General features: G+C 39.9%; 1 protein-coding gene across 1 annotated transcript; it reads right to left on the minus strand.

Moving 5' to 3' along the window:
• Positions 1-302: 302 nt before the first annotated feature.
• Positions 303-20,087, minus strand: eci1 (enoyl-CoA delta isomerase 1). The gene is made up of 7 exons (XM_028814365.2): positions 19,984-20,087; positions 16,740-16,871; positions 10,878-11,005; positions 10,112-10,258; positions 6,994-7,115; positions 4,242-4,420; positions 303-739 (listed from the first exon to the last, which is right to left on the minus strand). The coding sequence occupies exons 1-7, from the start codon at positions 20,024-20,026 to the stop codon at positions 573-575; spliced, it is 918 nt and encodes a 305-aa protein (XP_028670198.1). The 5' UTR covers positions 20,027-20,087; the 3' UTR covers positions 303-572.
• Between the last annotated feature and the right edge of the window lie 640 nt (positions 20,088-20,727).

Here is a 20,727-nt window from a genome sequence, read left to right on the forward strand (position 1 = left end):
ATTCCCCTTTCCGGATTTAACCAGATTACCTACTGAAGTCAACATGAATTTAAATAACCAAAAAAACTGGAATTATGTCTGTGATGGACTTGCATCCCTGTCATGGTGGGTTGTTGCCTGGTGACCAATGCTGCTAGGACTGGACATGGCTTCCTACGATACTATACTGACAAAAATGTATCCTAAAAATGGATGGACTGGATTTACTTTTCAAGAGTTGAATAAAAATAGATTTTTAGTCATTCTATTGCTTTACAGAAATGCTACCAAAACTAGCAAACAAAGGAATGCATACTGTATAATTAGATAAAGAAGTCTGACTCTTTATTTAATCAATTGAAAATACAGAAACACGTTAATAATTGCAAGTTTGATTTCAGGATCACGGGTAAGTCGACACTATAAAACGTTTGCAAAACAAGGGATATCTCCTTAGAAGAAAAAAAAAGGTTTTATTTATTTTCACAGATGCTAAAGACCATGGATTGAACAACTTTTCCAGGAAGCAAAAACTCATTTTTATTCACCTAGGTTGCTTGAAGCTGTATTTCCATGCCAAAGTCTTCCCATGGTTACGTTTTCCTCTGTTTCAGCCTTTCCATGTAAACTTGAAGGGACTTCTGAATAGAGTCTTTGGTAATGAAGCTTACAAAGTTGTTAATATCCTGATCCCTATGAGACAGTAGACGATCAATGGTAGGCTTTCTCATCATAGACTTAGTAATCTGGCGAGCGTGATCTGCAGCACGAAAGGAAAGCAAATATTTCAGACTGGACAAAGAAAATACATTATGGTGGTAGTAGTGTTTAGTGCTGCTGCCTCACAGCTCCAGATTCATCAGCTCAAACCACAGCTTGAACTCTGTACTGCATCTGAATTTTTCTGTGTATATTTTCTCCCATTTTCCAAATAAGTTTATAAACAGTAAGTTGATTTCAACTCTATAATGCCGATGTGGGTATATACAGAGATTCTGTGCAATGGAAGGGTTACATGTCCAGTGTCTATTCCTGATTTGGCAGCAGTGAGCGGAAAATATGCAGATTCATACTACAGAGGATTTAGAAAGTATTCAGATCTCTTCACATTCTGAACACTTTATTGTGAAGTAGATATATTTTAAATGGAGAAACTTGCTAGTTTTTCCCTCCAATCTACTCTCAATAACCATTAATGACAAAGTGAAAACATGTTTTCAGAAAGGTTTAAAAGCTTATTAAAATTTTCATTTCTACTCAGATCCTTAGCTGTGGCATTCCAAATTCTGGTCAGGTGCATCTCACTTGCTTTAATTTAAACGTGCCTAGAACTTAATTGCTGACCACCTGTCACAAACTGAATTGACTGGATACAGTTTAGAAGGGAAAACACCTGTGTATATAAGGTCCCACAACTCACACTGCATGTCAGGACAAAAGGTAATCTGTGAAGTCCAAGGAACTCTCTGTACACCTCAATAATATTGTGGTGAGGAATAGAATATGGCAAAGAGATAAAACAAATAATGAAGACTTGAATGTATCCAGGAACATGGTATCCTCAATAACTGTGGAATGGAAGAAGTTTGGAACCACCATGACTTTTCCTAGAGTTGGCTGTCCAGTCAAACTGAAGAACCAGGCATGCAGGGCCTTGGTCAGGGAGGTGACCAAGAACCCAATGGTTACTCTAATTGAGCTTCATAAGTCCTCTACTGAGTTGGGAGAACCTGTTGGAATAACAGCCATCACAGCAGCAAAATATCAATCAGGTGTTTATGGTAGAGTAGCTAGATGGAAGCCACTCTTAAGTAAAGAAATGACAGTTTAAATGACTCTGAGAGCATAGGCAAAATGAAACCTTTGGGCAGAATTTCAAGCACTATGTCTGCCAAAAACCAGGCACTGTTCATAACCTGTCCAATACCATCTCTGTGGTGAAGCATGGTGGTGCTTCTTGGTGGCAGGGACAGGTACACTGGTCAGAATAGAGGGTAAGGATGAATGCGGCCAAATACAGAGAGGTCCTTGGATAAAATGTGCTCAATAATGCATGTGGCATCAGGCTGGGGCTATGGTTCACCTTTTAGCACGACGATGACCCAGAGCATACAGCAAAGATAACGCTGGACTGTTCCTGAATAGTCCATTCAAAGCCCAGATTTAAACCCCTGTGAAGACTGGCTCGGACACAGACAGGCAGACACGTTCATGTCACCCAACACACGTTTATTATACATTATATTTACAAGTCCTTAGTGCACAAACCCAGTGCCAAAGCACCAATCACCCTTTCACAAGTCCTGGCCACAACACAATGCCTTTTCTCTTCCTGGTCCGCCTCCACTCCTCTCCAACACACTTCCTCCCGACTCTCCCCTTGACTGGAGGGAGGCGGCCCCTTTTATGTGCCCCGGATGGGCTCCAGGTGCATCATTAGGGCCTCCGCAGCCACACCCCTGTGTGGCGGAAGCTCCCAAGGTGTTGCCGGAAGTCCACCGGGTGCTCTCAAGTTTCTTCCCCCCAGTACTTCCCGGTGTGGCGGAAGTACTGAGGGCCAACACTCCCAAGGCATTGGGGCGCCCCCTCGCGGTGACCACGGGCCCCTACAGGGCTGAGCTTCCAAGCTCCGTACCCGTGGTCCCCAAAGCCACCAGGGAGGACGCCCCCTCGTGTCCTGGAGGAGGCAGAAGCCCTCCTCCACTCCTCCTAGGCGTCCCGGCCGGGCATGGATGCCCGCCGGGCACCACACCCCATAGAACATCTGAGGAGAGACCTAAAGATGGCAGCTTATAGATACTTTCCATTCCATCTAACAAAGCTTGAAAGGATCTGCTAGGAAAAACTGGATAAATGGCTGAAATCCAGGTGATTTAAGCTCAAGAACTCTTGAAGCTGTAATTTCTGCCAAAGGGGTTTCTACTAAGTACCGAACCAAGGGTCTGCATATTTATATGAATGAGATATTTCAGTTTTAGATTTTTAATAAATATGCAGGCTTTTCTGAAAACATGTTCTTATTTTGTCATTATGAATTACTTGATTCATGAGCAAATAATGAGCAAAAATGGCAAACTTATCCATTTAAAATCAAATCTACAAACACAAGAAAGTGTGGAAAAAGCGAAGTGGTCAGAATACTTTCTGAATCCAATGCAGATATTTGCACACAGCCAATTTTTCAGACTTGTATCTGCAGTTTCATCTCACACCTGTCCACATAGAAACTGCTTTGCTTTTGCACCATGCCAATCTATGCCGAGTTTGAAATCAATTTCACCAGCAACTGTATTGTATAATTTTGCAACAATATTACCGGTAAATGTGCAAGACTATTAAGGTGCAAAGATCACGTGGCCTGAACAGTCAACAGCAGTTTAAGTTGCTAGGCCCAACAATTGTTGTAGTGGTGCTGTGCACAAAATAGTGGGGGGCTGAGTGGGAGAGAGGGGTCAACAAATATCAGCTGGAAAAGCTTGGTCTACAGTGCTTAGAGGCAGTCCCTGTATACACAGGCATAGGAGAACTCCTACTGCACAGCATAAAATGGAGCCGCTTATGAGGGGCCTTCGTAATACAAATGTTATGGGTTTGTGGTTCAATAGAAGTTACCATAGTGAAAATGTCAAAAATGAGACAGACCATGGTGTCATTACAAAACATAACCCTTGGCATAATCACCAGGATTTGTGCTGTGGTTTGGTGAAATGTAGTGGTGGTGCTGGATAAAAGAGCTGGGGCAGAGTGAGAGAAAGAGCTTGGCTGATGTCGCCAGGCTTAGAGGCAGTCCCTGTGCGCACAAACATAGAATTCCAAAAGGTCAGTGTGAAAAAGGGCTACTTCTGAGGGCCTTTGTAATCCAGGTGTCGCAGACTTGAGCCACGGCTTTGGCTAAATGTAAACACTGAGAACTACGTTCTCTCTATCATGAAACTCAATTTAATGACAAATATTGGACAGTGTAATGTGCAGTTTATCTTAAAGAAGAAGAAAAAGTAGTGCACTGTAACATAACACTACGTTTTTGTAAGTAATGAGTAATGTAAGCAAGTCACTTTTAAACGCAACATTCCCCAACACCACTCACAACTCGCTATCCAGCAAGTTATCTGATTTACCACTGCTTGTTTCATGGCTGAGAACGCCTCAATTTTATTTTAGGTCCTACAGGGCTACTTTGGGAATTCAGACTTCCCAGTTTATAGCACAAAAGCACTCCTTGCATGCATGCATGCACGCACACATACACACAAAAATCTCACCTGGAATTGCCAGCCACTTAGAAATAGCAGTGGAAGCCGCACTTAGGACTTCCTTTTCAGGTACAAGTTCATCAACCAGGCCTACTCGTAAGGCGTTAGGAGCATTGTGCAAGAGGCCCAACTGGAGGGCAAGTTCTGTAGCTCTAAAACCAATTGTATTCATCATGGTATCCTTGAACCTAGTGATAAAATAAATAAATGGAAATTAATCAAACTATACCACAGTTCTCAAAAATACCACCAGCTGGTTGCCAATTAAATCAAAAATGTAAGTTTTCAGAAATATACAAATACACAATACAATACAAAATACATTGGTTACCTGTCCAAAAATCTTACACATTTCTTGTAAAATATAAACATAAAAGACTTTTTGCATTCTATTGTAATCACAGTCAAGACTCTCATTGAGCTCATTATAGTCAGAAAATCAAATTTACAAAGCATTACGTCTTTTGCCTACTGCAAAAGAGCAGGACTGGTCCATGTTATATTTGATGTAATGTAAGCAGTTTCCTAGTGTCATGGAGGTGCAGTGGTTAGCACATCAACTCCAAAAACAAGGAGTAAGAATCCCAGTATAGTAGAGGCAAGGGAAGATAGTTTAAGGAAGGGATGTTGCCAAAAATATCTATTTGTGACATCATTAATGTTTTAAGCAACAGTAAACATTTTTTGCAAAAACATACTTGGTCATTTTCTTTAATAATTAAATACTATGCCATAAGCCATACATCATATGCATTTAATGAAATTGGCCTTGATTTGCAGTATTATGCTTAACACAAACTTATCAAAGAAAGAATTTGATTAAAAGTATAGTTCCACTACAACACAATTTCCAAAACAGAAAGCACAAAATGTTTTGTTTCATATTAGTTCACTACTGCTGTAGTCAGATGTTCATTTAAATAAAAGACTATTGTTACTTAGCAAGCCATCTACCGAAAACAAAATGTAATGGTTGCATTTGGCAGCAACACAAAATAAGAACAGTTTAGAAAACATTACATAAGCTAAAGCAGTGTGCATTTTTACAGAGAACTACTTAATAGAAGCAGAAAAATACATCAAGGTAATGTCTTATTTCAAACAGATCCACAAATCTGCTGACAGTTCTAGGTAGCCACCATTACATTATTGTACACTATGCTACTGCCCTGCTGTTTCCTTGAATTACATGATGTGCTAGATGTATCACTACCCTTTTCAGAGCTGGAGAAATGCTTCTGAGTAGTGGTTATGTGCTTGTGATTGTCTGTGTAATTTGTTTAATCTATTTTTTGTGAAGCTAACATAAACAGCCCATGGTGGATTCCTACTTTGTACTTGATTCTGTCATGATCGGTACTGGCCACCGTGGCCCTGAATTGGATTAAGCAGGTTCAATAATAGATGAATAACAATATTTGAAAAAACACTGAAAAACCATTCTAACCAATGGAGAATAGCTGTTTGCTTGTCAAAGATGTGACACTGTCTTTAATGTCTGATGCCAGTGTATGGCACCAACAGGCTATTGTTCAAATGTATACATTTCTCAAAACAGATCATCTATGATGCCCTTCCGTCACCCCACTATTATTAACTAATAAGTAATAGTTTCAAATAACTGATTTCAAATAATCTTTTTAACATTACTACTCAGAAGTATCAGATACTGTAGAACACACTTCTCATCTCTGTGTCCTGTGGATTCCAGTGGTGTATGCCCAGATTCTTTGTAGGTATATGAAAAGGAAGCAGGTCTTTCTCCCAAATCCCAAAAATGTACAAATTAGGTTGATCCACAAATCTAAATAGCTCCCAATATGAGTCAGTATAGGCATGTATTTTTAAGTCTACCTTTCCCTGGACTGGTGCCTCATTTAGTCACTTCAGAAAGTAGATATAGTCCATGTGTATACCACTGTGAAGTGGCATACAGATATAGGACTGTTGGTGAGGCATAGCTGATTTATGCAGCTGTCTTTCATGGAAGAATGCAAAGCACCAGCCCCACCAGTACAGGAAATCATTAAACCCATTTATTTTTAGGGATAAGGTTTGATAGTGGAACATTCCACATCTGCCGGATTTAAGATTAAAAAGAAAGCATAAAATAGCAAATAAGAAGATGGTACCATATAGTACTTGTGATCTTTGCCTGTGTGGAATTGCAATTTTTTGGTGGGTTTTCTCTAAACACTCCAGTTTAAGTGTACACTCAAAAGATGTGTATGCTATATTAACTCCTTCCAATAAATTGCCCTGGTATGGGTGACTGAGGGTATGTGAGCCACTGCACTGTAATGGACCAGAGTTCCATTCTGGATTGGCTATTGCTTTCAGTCCATTTCATATTATGATTCCTCCTCACTCTAAAGTGGAGTATCTGGACTAAAAAGTGAGAGAGAAGAATAGGTTAAGAAGATGGATTGGATAATCAGTGTGGCTCTTAATAATAAAATGCATACATGACTTATTTTCATGTTCTATAGCTTTGATTAAACTTTTGTATTTTTCATCTCCCAATTTATTTTTTAAATGAATGTGAATGTTTTTAGAATTCAACAATCTTATACAGTATAACTTGATAAAGCCTCCCAAAATCTTTATTACACTATTTATGTTACTAAAATATTTTGCTTTAAATTATTTAACAGTTCATTACATAAGAACCAAAATCAATAATCCCAATATAATTACAAAAAATATTTCATTTAAGATACACTTAGTCCCTTGCATGAGAGAGCCCCAGATTTTTGCTCACCAGAAAGGAGCAACAATGCCAAGCAGAGTTTCATTCAGTCCAATACTGTATTTAGGATTATCTGCCATTATTCGGTAGTCACAAGCCATGGCCATTAGACAACCCCCTGCAGGACTTGAACCCTTAAAAATAATTTTAAAAAATGACAATGATACATATTTATTTGCCCTCATATTGCTGTTTTTATTTATTGACATTTTAATAATAGGATGGATACTAAGCTTGTAATAACACTGCACAACATTTTTTTTGAAAAGTCTTGCTTCCTGAAAAGTTTTTGCTGATTGTGACAGGTACCTACTGGGTATGCACAAATATAGCTTTGGTTTTACTGCATCATGTAGGAACTGTGAGAAATAGACATTATGACGGATGGCCGGGGCCCATGTCTGGCTGGGACGCCCCTTCACCACATCTGCCAGGGGGACAAGGATGGGAAGCCCAGCATCTCCCCCTGGATGCTAGATGGCAGCCTCCCTGGGTTGCAGCAGTGCCTCGGACTACCCCAGAGCTTCATGGGGGTTGGAGTTCTGTGCAGCTCTGTGGGGCCGCCAGGGGGTGCTGCAACAGGAGTGGCTGGCTCCTTTTGGGCACTAGTTTCACCTTACCCGGAAGTGCAGCCAGATGTCGGCAATCAACCACCTGGAGCACTTTCGGGAACCCAATAAAAAGGAGCCAGTGACTACCACTCAGCAGCCAGAGTCGGGTGGAGGAGGACAAGGTTGCCTGGGAGGAGTGGTGGTGCCAGAGAGAGAGAAGAAGAAGAGTGCTTGGTGTGCTTTAATTGGGACTGTGTATTGCCTGTGGGACACGGGGAAGATGTGCGCCCACAGACTAAGAAAATAGAATAGTTTTGTTTATTTTACATGTGCCTCCCGTGTCCAATCTGTGTCAGGTCGGGCACTATACAGGGTCTTCTTATATGTTTACTGACAATAACGTATTTAGTCATGTTTTGCTCCTGATTTTCTTTTGTATTCAATGTCTGGTGCATCACGTTGCAGTGTCCCAACAGTAGTCAGCAAGCATTGACGGATTCCAGTTGCCCTGGTATCGTTTCTCCATCGTAGCAATGTCCTGGTGAAACCTTTCACGGTGTTTGTCACTGACAGCACCGAGATTTCCGGGAAAGAAGTCCAAGTGTGAGTGGAGGAAATGAATCTTGAGTGACATGTTGCACTTCATTGTCTTGTATGCTTTGAGAACTTTGTCTACCAGCTGAATGTAGTTTGGGGCTCTGTAATTGCCCAGAAAATTGTCAACAACGTCTTTGAAGGCTTTCCAGGCAATTTTTTCCGGCCCAACTAACAGATCTTCAAACCACTTATCACTCATAACATGTCTGATCTGGGGGCCAACAAAAATGCCCTCTTTGATCTTGGCGTCAGTTATTCTTGGGAACATCTGTCTTAAACAGCGAAAACCTTTGCCTTCCTTGTTCAGTGCTTTCACGAAATTCTTCATGAGTTCCAGTTTTATGTGAAGAGGAGGCAAAAATATCTTTGCCGGGTCGACAAGCGATTCATGTGCCACAATTTTCTGTCCTGGAACTAAATTTTACGGAGTGGCCAGTTCTGTCGAGAATAGTGTGACTCTTTGGCATGGCTGTCCCATTCACAGATGAAACAACAGTACTTTGTATAGCTGAGCTGCAGTCCTAGTAACAGAGCAACGACTTTAAGATCTCCACAGATATTTCGGTTGTACCTGCTAAGCTAGACGTGCTTCAGCAACAGTTCCATATTCTCATAACGTTTCTTTCATGTGTGCTGCATAACCAACAGGTAATGAAGGATAAACGTTGCCATTGTGTAGCAGAACAGCTTTCAGGCTTAACATTGACGAATCAATGAATAGACGCCACTCTTCCGGGTTGTGATCACAACCCAAGCCCAAGAACAATCCTTCAATGTCACAACAGAAACACAGACTGTCGACTTGTGCAAAAAATTTGGTTATATCATGATGTCGACCTCGAAACACAGAAATTTCCATACCTTGTGACAGCAAACATCATTCTTGCAGTCTCAGGACTGTGTTCTCAGATGTGGATCGCCTGATGAGCACGGTTCAAAATCTGGGTCAATGTCACTGTCACTGTCAGTACCCTGCATTGCAGTTTCTTCATCTGGTTCATCTAAGGTCCAATGCTCTGGTGGTTTCGGAATTGGAAGACTGTCGTCATGTGGCACGGGTCTCATTGCTGAAGGCAGAATAGGATATTCAATTGACTTCTTGTTTTTGGCAGAGAAACCAGACACATTAGTCAAACAGAAGTAACAGTCCGTCACATGGTCTTTCTGTTCTCGCCATATCATCGGAATAGCAAACGGCATCGTCTTTCGAGTGCCTCTGAGCCAGGCTCTCAGACTGACAGCACATGTCGCACAGCAAATGTGAGGCGCCCATTCCTTATTTTGATCACCAGTTTTGCAGCCAAAATACAGATGATAAGCTTTCTTCACAACAGCAGTCATCCAACGTCTCTGAGGCGCAAGTGTATATTCGCCACAGATATAGCAGAATGTATCGCGGCTGTTACGACATTGACGACACATATCGCCCAACACCAAAACATCTATAGCATCAAGCTTACTTATTGTTATATTGCTACAGATGCTATACTTTACTATACTGATACTATACATACACACTGACTATCAATATTAACCAAATGAGCAGGACTGGCGTATGCAAGCCACCTTTATAGCATGCTGAGACAGCGTCAAGCTTGTTCAGACCTGCTCAGGATGTCAACTTCCACAGAACAACTTCCAACCTGGCCTGATTCCATGCCTGGATATGCCCAGGCTGCACAAACCGTTGTTGATAAGTCACTTACGGGAGCGAAAATGTTTGGATACAAAAATAAGAAATAATCATGACAAAACTGAAACGGTACGTGATGGGTAAATTTTGATGTGATATTCGTGATCAGCAGCCAAAAATCTATAAGAAACACCCAACAGTGTTCAAGAAGCAAAAACTTTGTTGTGCAGTGTAATGTATACATCACTAACTATATAAATGAAAGTGTGCATTATAGGCATAATTGTAAATTTTTTCCGTTAATATTTTGCATACTTTGCAAGTAAACCAAGCTACTGTATATACCTACATTAACTGCAGCAATGGTAATCATATTGGATCCATATAGTTTTAACCACATCTCCTGCACAGCTCTCCAAAACTCTGCACAATGTTCTGGGCCCTTTCCATACATCTCCATTATGTCCAAACCTGCCGAAAATACTTTTGGAAGACCCTGTTGTGAGAAGAGTTTGTCATTAATAAAACTGTAAAATAAAAACATATAAAGATGCAGAACCCTAAAGTTAAGATATTTATACTTCTTTTATCATTATCTAACCCTTAAAAGTATGCCACTATATGTGGAAATCTGAACTGTCCTTTAGTTCTAACTAATAAGAATTAATTTGGAAACCATGAGTCTGTTTTCAGACTGCACTACTCCATTAGCAGGTTAAGGCAAACTCTCGATAAGATGTGAAGACAAACTCAGTCATACCGGTCCACTTTAGAAACACAGAGGAACTGAAAAAATATGCTGCAGGGATGAAGGAGGAAGCCCAGAGGATTATCCACACATACACACAATAACCATCCCTGGAATTAAATCTTGGTCCATGGAGCAGTGTGGCAGTATACAGTACATAACCATGTCTAAGTACATTAAAACAGATCTATTGTAATTAAATAAAATCCAGTACAAAATGTTGGCATTCATGTTTAAAAACATGACTAAAATACAGCTTGGCCATGTGTGATATATCCCTTCTTTCTATTTTATATCTACATGAATAAATACAAGCAATACAAAATGAACCACTGTATTAGTTATGACAAGTAATTATTGTACATACAGAAGTCAAGATAACTCCTCTGCATTTCCGATCCATTTCAAGCTTCTCAATGCTAATAGAAAACTCAGTCAAAAAGTCTAGACTGAGGCTGTTCACAGGAGGACTTTTCATTGTTACAACAGCAACACCTGGAAGAAAAATGAGGATAATAAATGGTAAGAATTACTGTGTTGTGTACATAACAAAATTATGTCATGCAAAGTACAGTGGCACAGCAGTTTGCACTACTGCCTCACTGCCTGGGGAGTCTGTGTAGCACCGTATGTGTGGAGCTAACATGTTCACTCCATACCTGTTCCCCTCCCACATTCCAAGGACACAATGCTGACACAGGCATCAGCCTCACAACCCTAAATATGGATATATGTTTTACAGAATGGGTAGATGGAATCTGCTAATCTTTAAAGGTTACACTTATTGTCCTTTCATTACTGTTTTAAAGAAAAACCGATACCTACCCTGACACCACAAACCTTGAATGGAACATCAGTCTATCACAGGAAATAATCAAACACACATTCAAAGCTATCCAACTTAGATGTGCCAATCACTCTAGCCTGCATATCTTTAAGTATGTAGGAGTTCAACTGGTATACCCACAGAAAATATAAATGGCTGTGGACAGAACACACAGACCCTTTACAGATCAATGCTTGCTGTGTGTCATACCATCCTAAGAGCTGTAAGGTAGCATTGCTAACCACTACACCACTCACCTACATAACAGAACAGAAATAAAAAGCAATATAAAAATGTGTGTTGGTATGTGGTGTTAAATGCTACAGGAAGCCTGCAATATTTTGGACTACAATTAAGGTACTCTTCAACTTTTCTAGACAATATTCTAATATAAAATAGTTTTAATGTCCCTTATATAATATGAAAACATTTTGTTAATTAGAATCGTGAAACTGATTCACATTACTAAATCATTCATTTATTTTTTAAGTGTATTATGAAGGGATACACCCAAGTTACGTAAATTGCATCATAGTCATTACCGAGCAGCTAAAAATACTCTTTATATCTTCTAATACCCTCCATGGAAAAAAAAAATAGGTTCAACCAGAAGAGTGGCCCAGTTCACCTACAACCAACAGGAGACCAGCATTGTCTGATATACAAATTATCTTTACACATCAATGATATACTGTTTATGGCCAAAATTAAAGCGCCAATCATACACAACCTGTAACAGTAGCAGGCAAGATCATGGTGATTTGGGCATGTATTGCTGCAAATGGTCACCTAGAATGCCTTTGTGATATCTGCCAGCTGTACAAACTATTGATTGAACTCCCTATGGGTTCCAGTTGCTGTTCATGAGGCCAGCCCAACATAAGGGAGCAAACTGATTCAACAGTGATGATGCATGCAACAAGGATTTTACCCACTGGTGTTATGTGTAGGGCACAGTTCTTCCCCTAGCTTACACATAAAATTTCTGTTATTTGTCTAATTATGTATTTTTGTCAATGAATTATTTCGTTTCTATGTGCTTAGATTTGTTATCTGATGTTCCTTGTATTTTGCGTGTGGTTCCATAAGATGCAGGGCCACCTGTCCATCATCTGAGCCTCTGCTCCCAGCCCAAAAAGCCTGTTGGGAAATGCAGTCTCTTGACGTTCACTGAATGTGCTTAATGGTTTGGAGAGTTCTTCTTTTGACTGTAGCTATTCTTTGGATTTTTTGAAAAACATTTTTTACACCTCTCTTAAAAATTTCATTAGTGATGGGTGGGCAAAACCCCGAGAAGCTTTTCAGGCTTCTTCCTGATTGTGCAGGAAAAACAGCCAAAGTTTCAACAGTAATGATATCTGGTGGTTAAGAAATCATACCATCTATGAGCTTGACACAGCTAATACATGAAGCATATAGAGTTAGGTCCATAAATATTTGGACAGAGACAACTTTTTTCTAATTTTGGTTCTATACATTACCACAATGAATTTTAAATGAAACAACTCAGATGCAGTTGAAGTGCAGACTTTCAGCTTTAATTCAGTGGGGTGAACAAAACGATTGCATAAAAATGTGAGGCAACTAAAGCATTTTTTAACACAATCCCTTCATTTCAGGGGCTCAAAAGTAATTGGACAATTGACTCAAAAGGTTATTTCATGGGCAGGTGTGGGCAAGTCCGTCGTTATGTCATTATCAATTAAGCAGATAAAAGGCCTGGAGTTGATTTGAGGTGTGGTGCTTGCATGTGGAAGATTTTGCTGTGAACAGACAACATGCGGTCAAAGGAGCTCTCCATGCAGGTGAAAGAAGCCATTCTTAAGTTGCGAAAACAGAAAAAACATTTCAGAGAAATTGCTACAATATTACGAGTGGCAAAATCTACAGTTTGGTACATCCCGAGAAAGAAAGCAAGCACTGGTGAACTCAGCAACGCAAAAAGACCTGGATGTCCACGGAAGACAACAGTGGTGGATGATCGCAGAATCATTTCCATGGTGAAGAGAAACCCCTTCACAACAGCCAACCAAGTGAAGAACACTCTCCAGGGGGTAGGCGTATCGATATCCAAGTCTACCATAAAAAGAAGACTGCATGAAAGTAAATACAGAGGGTGCACTGCAAGGTGCAAGCCACTCATAAGCCTCAAGAATAGAAAGGCTAGATTGGACTTTGCTAAAGACCATCTAAAAAAGCCAGCACAGTTCTGGAAAAACATTCTTTGGACAGATGAAACCAAGATCAACCTCTACCAGAATGATGGCAAGAAAAAAGTATGGAGAAGGCGTGGAACAGCTCATTGTCCAAAGCATACCACATTATCTGTAAAACACAGTGGAGGCAGTGTGATGGCTTGGGCGTGCATGGCTGCCAGTGGCACTGGGACACTAGTGTTTATTGATGATGTGACACAGGACAGAAGCAGCCGAATGAATTCTGAGGTGTTCAGAGACATACTGTCTGCTCAAACTCAAATTGAGCAGGCATTTCACTTGTTGAAGACTAAACTTCAGACAGAAAGGCCCACAAACAAACGGCAACTGAAAGCCACTGCAGTAAAGGCCTGGCAGAGCATTAAAAAGGAGGAAACCAGCATCTGGTGATGTCTATGAGTTCAAGACTTCAGGCTGTCATTGCCAGCAAAGGGTTTTCAACCAAGTATTAGAAATGAACATTTTATTTCCAGTTATTTAATTTGTCCAATTACTTTTGAGTCCCTGAAATGAAGGTATTGTGTTAAAAAAATGCTTTACTTGCCTCACATTTTTATGCAATCGTTTTGTTCACCCCACTGAATTAAAGCTGAAAGTCTGCACTTCAACTGCATCTGAGTTGTTTCATTTAAAATTCATTGTGGTAATGTACAGAACCAAAATTAGAGAAAAGTTGTCTCTGGCCAAATATTTATGGACCTAACTGTATAAAGCCTATGTTGACTGCATAGTTTCAGTTGGACGGATGCACTAAAATTGATTGATTCTTTGCTCTTTTAAGTGGATGGCTATTCTTAGAAGGACAGCTCACTGTTCAGCATAGTTTTAATTCTTGTGCGAACTTGGCAGGCTTATCATTTTTCTTGGCTCCACTGCAGCTGGCTCAGAAGCTGCTCACTTGAATTATAGAATGTCAGCTCATTCTGTTGGCAACTCATCCCCAGGCTGATGGAACCTGTTGGCGCCATTGTAATAGAAGAATCCATCGGCAATCAGAGCCAGCGAGCGCTGGTGTGACAATATATTTCATTATAAGCTACCACCAATTCTTAATCATGTGATACTTTTTCAAATCAGTGGATTCTTGCTGAGTGTCAATGTGAAAGATTAATATTTTTCTGTTAGTGTTAAAGGGGCAAGGAAAATCATAATGGTGTTTAGGAAATGTGCTTGTGGAACTGGGCACATATACAGTAAGGGGGTATAGAAAATGTGCATGTAGTAGGTTAGAGTATTAATGACACATTATAAGTTCTACTACATGTTTCATTAAAGCTGCTTCGTAGCCTCTCAATCAAATGTCCCATCCCTAGATTTCACTTTCTGGTTTATGTATAGCAGTGGTCTCAAACTTGGATCCTGGAGGGCTGCAGTGGCTGCAGGTTTTCATTCTAACCCTTTTCTTAATTGGTGACCAGTTTTTGCTGTCAATTAATTCCTTTTCCTTTCATTTTAATTGACTTGTGTTTTCAGATTTGTTCCCCTGAATGTCTTCATCATTACTCTGAATTGCTTCATTTCTTTCCTTAAATGGCACCCAAACAGAAATGAAACGTGAAGTGAGTGAGCCAACAGAAGACCAACTTAAGTCAGGGCTTGAAATTCCAACCAATTTCACTCCCACCAGTTGCTTAATGAGGAGCCAATTCTTGTTGTTAATTAAACCCGTTCTTTAATTCCATGGATTGTTGCTTCTCTCACTGTGTAATAGCATAAATTTCCAAAATTGTTGATTTCTTCTTTTCTAAGAGCACTAGTCAAATATTTTGTGGACCTGAGTAGATCAACATTCCTGCGACTTTCACCTATCTTTATTTTCAGATATTGTATGATTGGCACAGTTTGCTGGTCATGTTTTGGCTCATTTTTTATCTCATTTTTGTTTTGACTGCTAATTAAGGAAAATGAAACAATTAAGGTTCTGAGTCTTCAAAAGCAAGTCAATTAAAATTAATTCAAAAGAAGTTAATTAGAAGCAAAAACAGGTCACTAACTAAGAAAAGGGTTAAAATGAAAACCTGAATCCACTGCAGCCCTTCCAAGACTGGACTTGTTTGCTGGAAATGCCGCCTCCCTCTTTTTTGCTTCTTTTTTTGTCTTTTGAGCATTTTGTTATATTTTCTATTTTTGTTAATAAATCTTAAATTTTATGAAGATTTTGTATGGTCTTATCTGCTACTCTGAGCCACAGTTTTCACGGTTCTCCCCTTGGAGGGGCACACTTCAAAACGTCTTAAAATCTTTGCTCTTTGATTTGAATTTTAAAGACTGACCTCTACTTTGAGGTCAACACCCATTTTCCTGGGGCCTGGCTTGCCTTGGGGTGAAATTTGTTTTGTGGACTATGGTTTGTGCAGCCACAGTAATCATAACTGGGAACAAGAAGTGAAGAGCAGAAAAGCTAAATCCTAAGAGGACCAGTGGATTGAGCACAGTTACAAAGCACAAGCATTTACACACCATTAATTACTGGGTAACACCTTGGGCCATGAGCCAATTGAGCTGACACATGCCACCATTGCTGAGGACTACTGCTGGATAACCTTTAGAGATGAGACATGCTTCTACCTTTTAGCTGATGGAGGCTGAAGTTGCACATGCATATAATTATTTGCTCCTTATTAGTGTGACTGTGTGATAATAAGTTGTGGAGATTCTCTCACTCATCTTACCATTCTTGATAAGCCTGCCTTGACCCATTTTCCAACAAAACAACAAATATGGCTTGCATATTCTGGGACTGCCTACTTGATGGTCTGTAGCCTCAGAAACACCTCCAGTTAAAGCCTGTGCGCTTTACGCTCGACTATGAAGCTCAGGTGTAAGTGCAAAGATGTGCACAAAACACCATTTTGCACTTGTAAGACTATATGCTATGATGTATAGGTTATTTTATTGTGAAACAAGACAGTTTTATCCTTTATCCCCTACTATAGACCCCATGTTTAGCTCTATTCTGGCTCAATAATTACTTCCTCTGCACCAGGGTTGAAATCATGTCATACTCAATTATCACTGCTTCTGTACATCAGTTTTTAAAATTGGACAAATACTTTAGTCAGTTTCCATCTGTCAGCCTAAATATGGTAGAATATTAAAATTGAGAAATACTGATTTATATCAAGCAATACTAAAAAACATTAACATTTTTTTAAATGTGTGATTTAGCGATGCTTGACATTTTTACCAGTGTTGTCGTCCATCTCTACAGTCAAATAGCTGGTTGTAGATGCACATCTCTGGCTAGCTGGAAAACAGGGCAGAAGTCTCCCACTTCTACTTTGGGCCCAGCCTTTTCTGCTTAGGTGAGCCAGTCGACCTACAACATTGCAAGATACAAAAAAGACACATTATGTTTTCACTTTAGAAGTATTTGAGAGTTTAGGTAAAGTACTACTTAAGGAATTGCCACCATCTATTTTGTGAATGCAAAGTAACTTCAACAGGATGAGAGAAGGACAATAGCCTACCCCAATACCATTTGTTATAAAGCACAAGCCAGCTCCGGCTTGTGACCCAATTTCAGTTCAGGTCACACATACACACATTAATAATAATAATTAGTCATTCTTTACATGCACAGTTTGCTTTTTTGCTACTCAATGCTACTTTAGTGACTGGGGAACCGCTACAACCACCACCACCAATGTGTAGCACCCACCTGGATGATGAAACTGCAGACATTATTGTGCCAGTATGCTCACCACACATTAACTATTAGGTGCTAAAGTGGTGAGAGAAGAGATAATCAATTAGAGTCAGGGGATGATTAGGGGGCCAGAATGACTAGGCCATGAAGGGCAATCTAGCCAGGACATCAGGATAAACCCTACTCTTTTTGAAGGATGCCCAGGGATCTGTAATAACCACAGAAAGTCAGGACCTCTTTTTTACATCTCAACCGAAGGATAGTACCATATTTACAGCATAGTGTCCCCGTCACTGCACTGGGGCATTGGGATCTACATTCAGATCAGAGGGTAGGCGCCACCTGCTGGTCTCACCAACGCCTTTTCCAAAAGCAACTCAAGCTTTTCCTAGATGGTCTCTCATTCAAGTCCTGGCTGGGTCCAAACATGCTTAGCTTCAGGTGGATGATCTCTTCTGAAGCACATGTGGCATGGCTGCAGTCACATGCTGGGCCACAGTCATACTACTACATATGCACACTGCATATACAGGATAAGAGTTACATAAAGGTGTATGCTCGCTTTTATATACACTATTTAGTAAATCTACTGACTTTTTAGTGTATTTGATATATGAAAATAGGGATGGATTCTAATAGCTTCCTCTAAAGGGATGTAGATAGACAGCGAAAGGCACTCTATGACAAGCCACCATAGTGTAGAAACTTCAATAGATAAGCAGACAAGACTGTCTCTAACAAGGACAGGCAGATATGTCCGAGATCATGCAAGGTTGGCTCTGACTTGAAAGGATGAAATATACAAATAAAGTTTGCCGTTGCATACACAATACGGTTACAAGCAGCAACACAGCTACTCTCCACCAGATTATTCGTCATTTGCATTTTCTGTCCAATTGACACACCATGGAGAGCATTATCCATCCATCTATTACCCAACCTGCTATATCCTAACTACAGGGTCACGGAGGTCTGCTGGAGCTAATCCCAGCCAACACAGGGTGCAAGGCAGGAAACAAACCCTGGACAGGGCGCCAGCCCACCGCAGGGCACACGCACACACACACACCCGCACACTAGGGACAATTTAGAAGGTGAGCATTATGACCAACTGTATTAAAGTATGGGATGGTAACTGCATGCTATCAAACCGGAAGTCTCTGCAGCATGTGGTGAAAACTGCCCAGTACATTACTGGTGCCAACAAAAATGGTACCTGTGGAGGGCAAGTAGTATCATCGGGAACTCCTTTCACCCCAGCAATTGTCTGTTTACCCTTTTACCTTCTGAGAGGCAGTACAGGAGTCTACATGCCAGCACCAGCAGGCTCAGGAACAGCTTCCAACTTGCAACAGTCACAATGCTGCACTGAAAATCCATCCTTCTGTTCTAACCTCACCATGTTTGCACTATAGTCTTAAGCCATTAATATCTATACCCCAGAACTATCAGGGCTCTGCATGTTCTACATACACAGCTGCCTGCATATTACTGTTTTTTTTAACTTTTTAAAAATATTTTACTGTACTTATATCCATACTGAGCTTAATTAATACACTGTCATATTGTATTTTAACTCTCACTAATCATTATGCATGTACTCATAACTTACTCTTTGCCTGTAAGTTTCCTTACTGGTGTATTTATTTATATTTCTCTAATTACTTGCAATTAACTTCTTTTTGCACTTCAGGATAGATGCAAGTCTGCATTTCGTTGTCATGGTACTTCTAATGTGTTTCAATTACAGTATGCACTTAATCTAATCTAACAGCTTTGTTAACTTCGACAGGTTGTGAAAAGTGAAATAAATGATTCACAAATTAAACAGGAACTGTGAAAGCAAGATCTCACCCCTAATTTACCGTTTTCGAAAACAATCACAATAATAAGTCAATCCTTAACACCTTTGTTGCATTTCAAATCCCAAATCTCCAATTTAAATTGTATCTGTGGATTTGGTCCACTTTTACTTTATAATTATGTGACATTTACTTTGAAGTGTATACCTGTCTCTGCAGATGAGAGGCTGCAGCGCAAATCTGTTGAAATCAAGTGACCTTTACACAAAATTTTAAGGTAAAATGTGAGCTGTCAATGTCATTTAAGGCATGTATCTTTAAAAATAAAAAAAAAGTATATATATTTTTGGAACACATCTAAGTTAGTTTCCACAAAGTATACTTGCTGTTTGGTTACTTGATTTGTTATTTAATTAAAAATCAGCTACGTTAAAAAATAAAAAAGGTTTGAATAAATCCACAAGTTATGTTGTCGGTTTTTTCAATTTTGCAAAAAAAAAAAAAAACGTTTTGCCAAAAAAGTGTTTGTGAATAAATTCACATTTTGAAACATTATGTCCACAGTCTGCTTTATTAAACTTATTTAAATATTCAGATTTCGAGGAAACAGAGAATGTTGGACGTCAAGCTGACTTGACATCGGCTGACAAAATGAGTCCGGAGGTCAGTTTGGGGACGCTCGGTACACCGTTAGATCTTTTTAACGAGGTATTTTGAATGCCCGGAATATGTATGATAGACTTCTTTGAATGCAATCTCGAAAGAATCATTTCTAGGGACGTTAGTCACTTAACTTTTTTTATGACGGCTAAAGTATATAAAAGAAAACTTTATTTCTGTGATCTTTGTTCTTTATGATTTACACGTCTCCAAAATAACATAATTACTTTATGAGAAAAACAGTGTCCAGAAAAAAAACAAGGAACTTGGTAAAAAAAATAATAAAACGCAGTACTTTAATAAACAGCTATAAATCATACCTGTCCAGGTGCAAGTTGGGAACAGTTTTAATAATGTGGCCATTTTCACAAGTCGCCGTAGAAATCAACGTGTGAAGGCTTTTCCAATGGCTTTCAAGAGCAACTTCGGGTGTCCAGAAAAAGTGTACTCCGATCCTACACTGCCCCCTACTGGGCAACTATTGGATAACAGACACTATAGGGATTTAACAGACAGTGTTCGTGTTATCTGGCGTATTAAAGTTGAAAAAGTTATAAGAGTGCAGGCGTAAGTGCGAACGAAAAATGTTCATAAGGCAGGAACACATCTTGTTACGTCATCTCATGGTCAGAGCCACAGAAAATTCAGCAGGTGGGCAATCCCACAAGATTACAGCACAAACAAGGTCCATAATACTTTCGATCTACCATTAATATTTGTGAGAATACAACTGATTACAGGAACGATAACCTCGCCGTGCGCAGTGTGACATCACAAGCTACCAAGTTGGGTCGGTCAAAGCAATCTAATGTCGTACTTCCTCGCACTTCATGCGCAAAAATGGGTCATAAAAGAAAACGGAACAAAAAAAAACCGTCAGCCCTTCCACTACATGGCGCTAACAAGGCTATTAAAATACATCCATCCATTTTCCAACCCGCTGAATCCGAACACAGGGTCACGGGGGTCTGCTGGAGCCAATCCCAGCCAACACAGGGCACAAGGCAGGAACCAATCCCAGGCAGGGTGCCAACCCACCGCAGGACACACACACAAACACACCA

The sequence above is a fragment of the Erpetoichthys calabaricus genome, chromosome 11 (assembly GCF_900747795.2).
Source record: "Erpetoichthys calabaricus chromosome 11, fErpCal1.3, whole genome shotgun sequence".
Taxonomy (NCBI): Eukaryota; Metazoa; Chordata; class Cladistia; order Polypteriformes; family Polypteridae; genus Erpetoichthys; species Erpetoichthys calabaricus.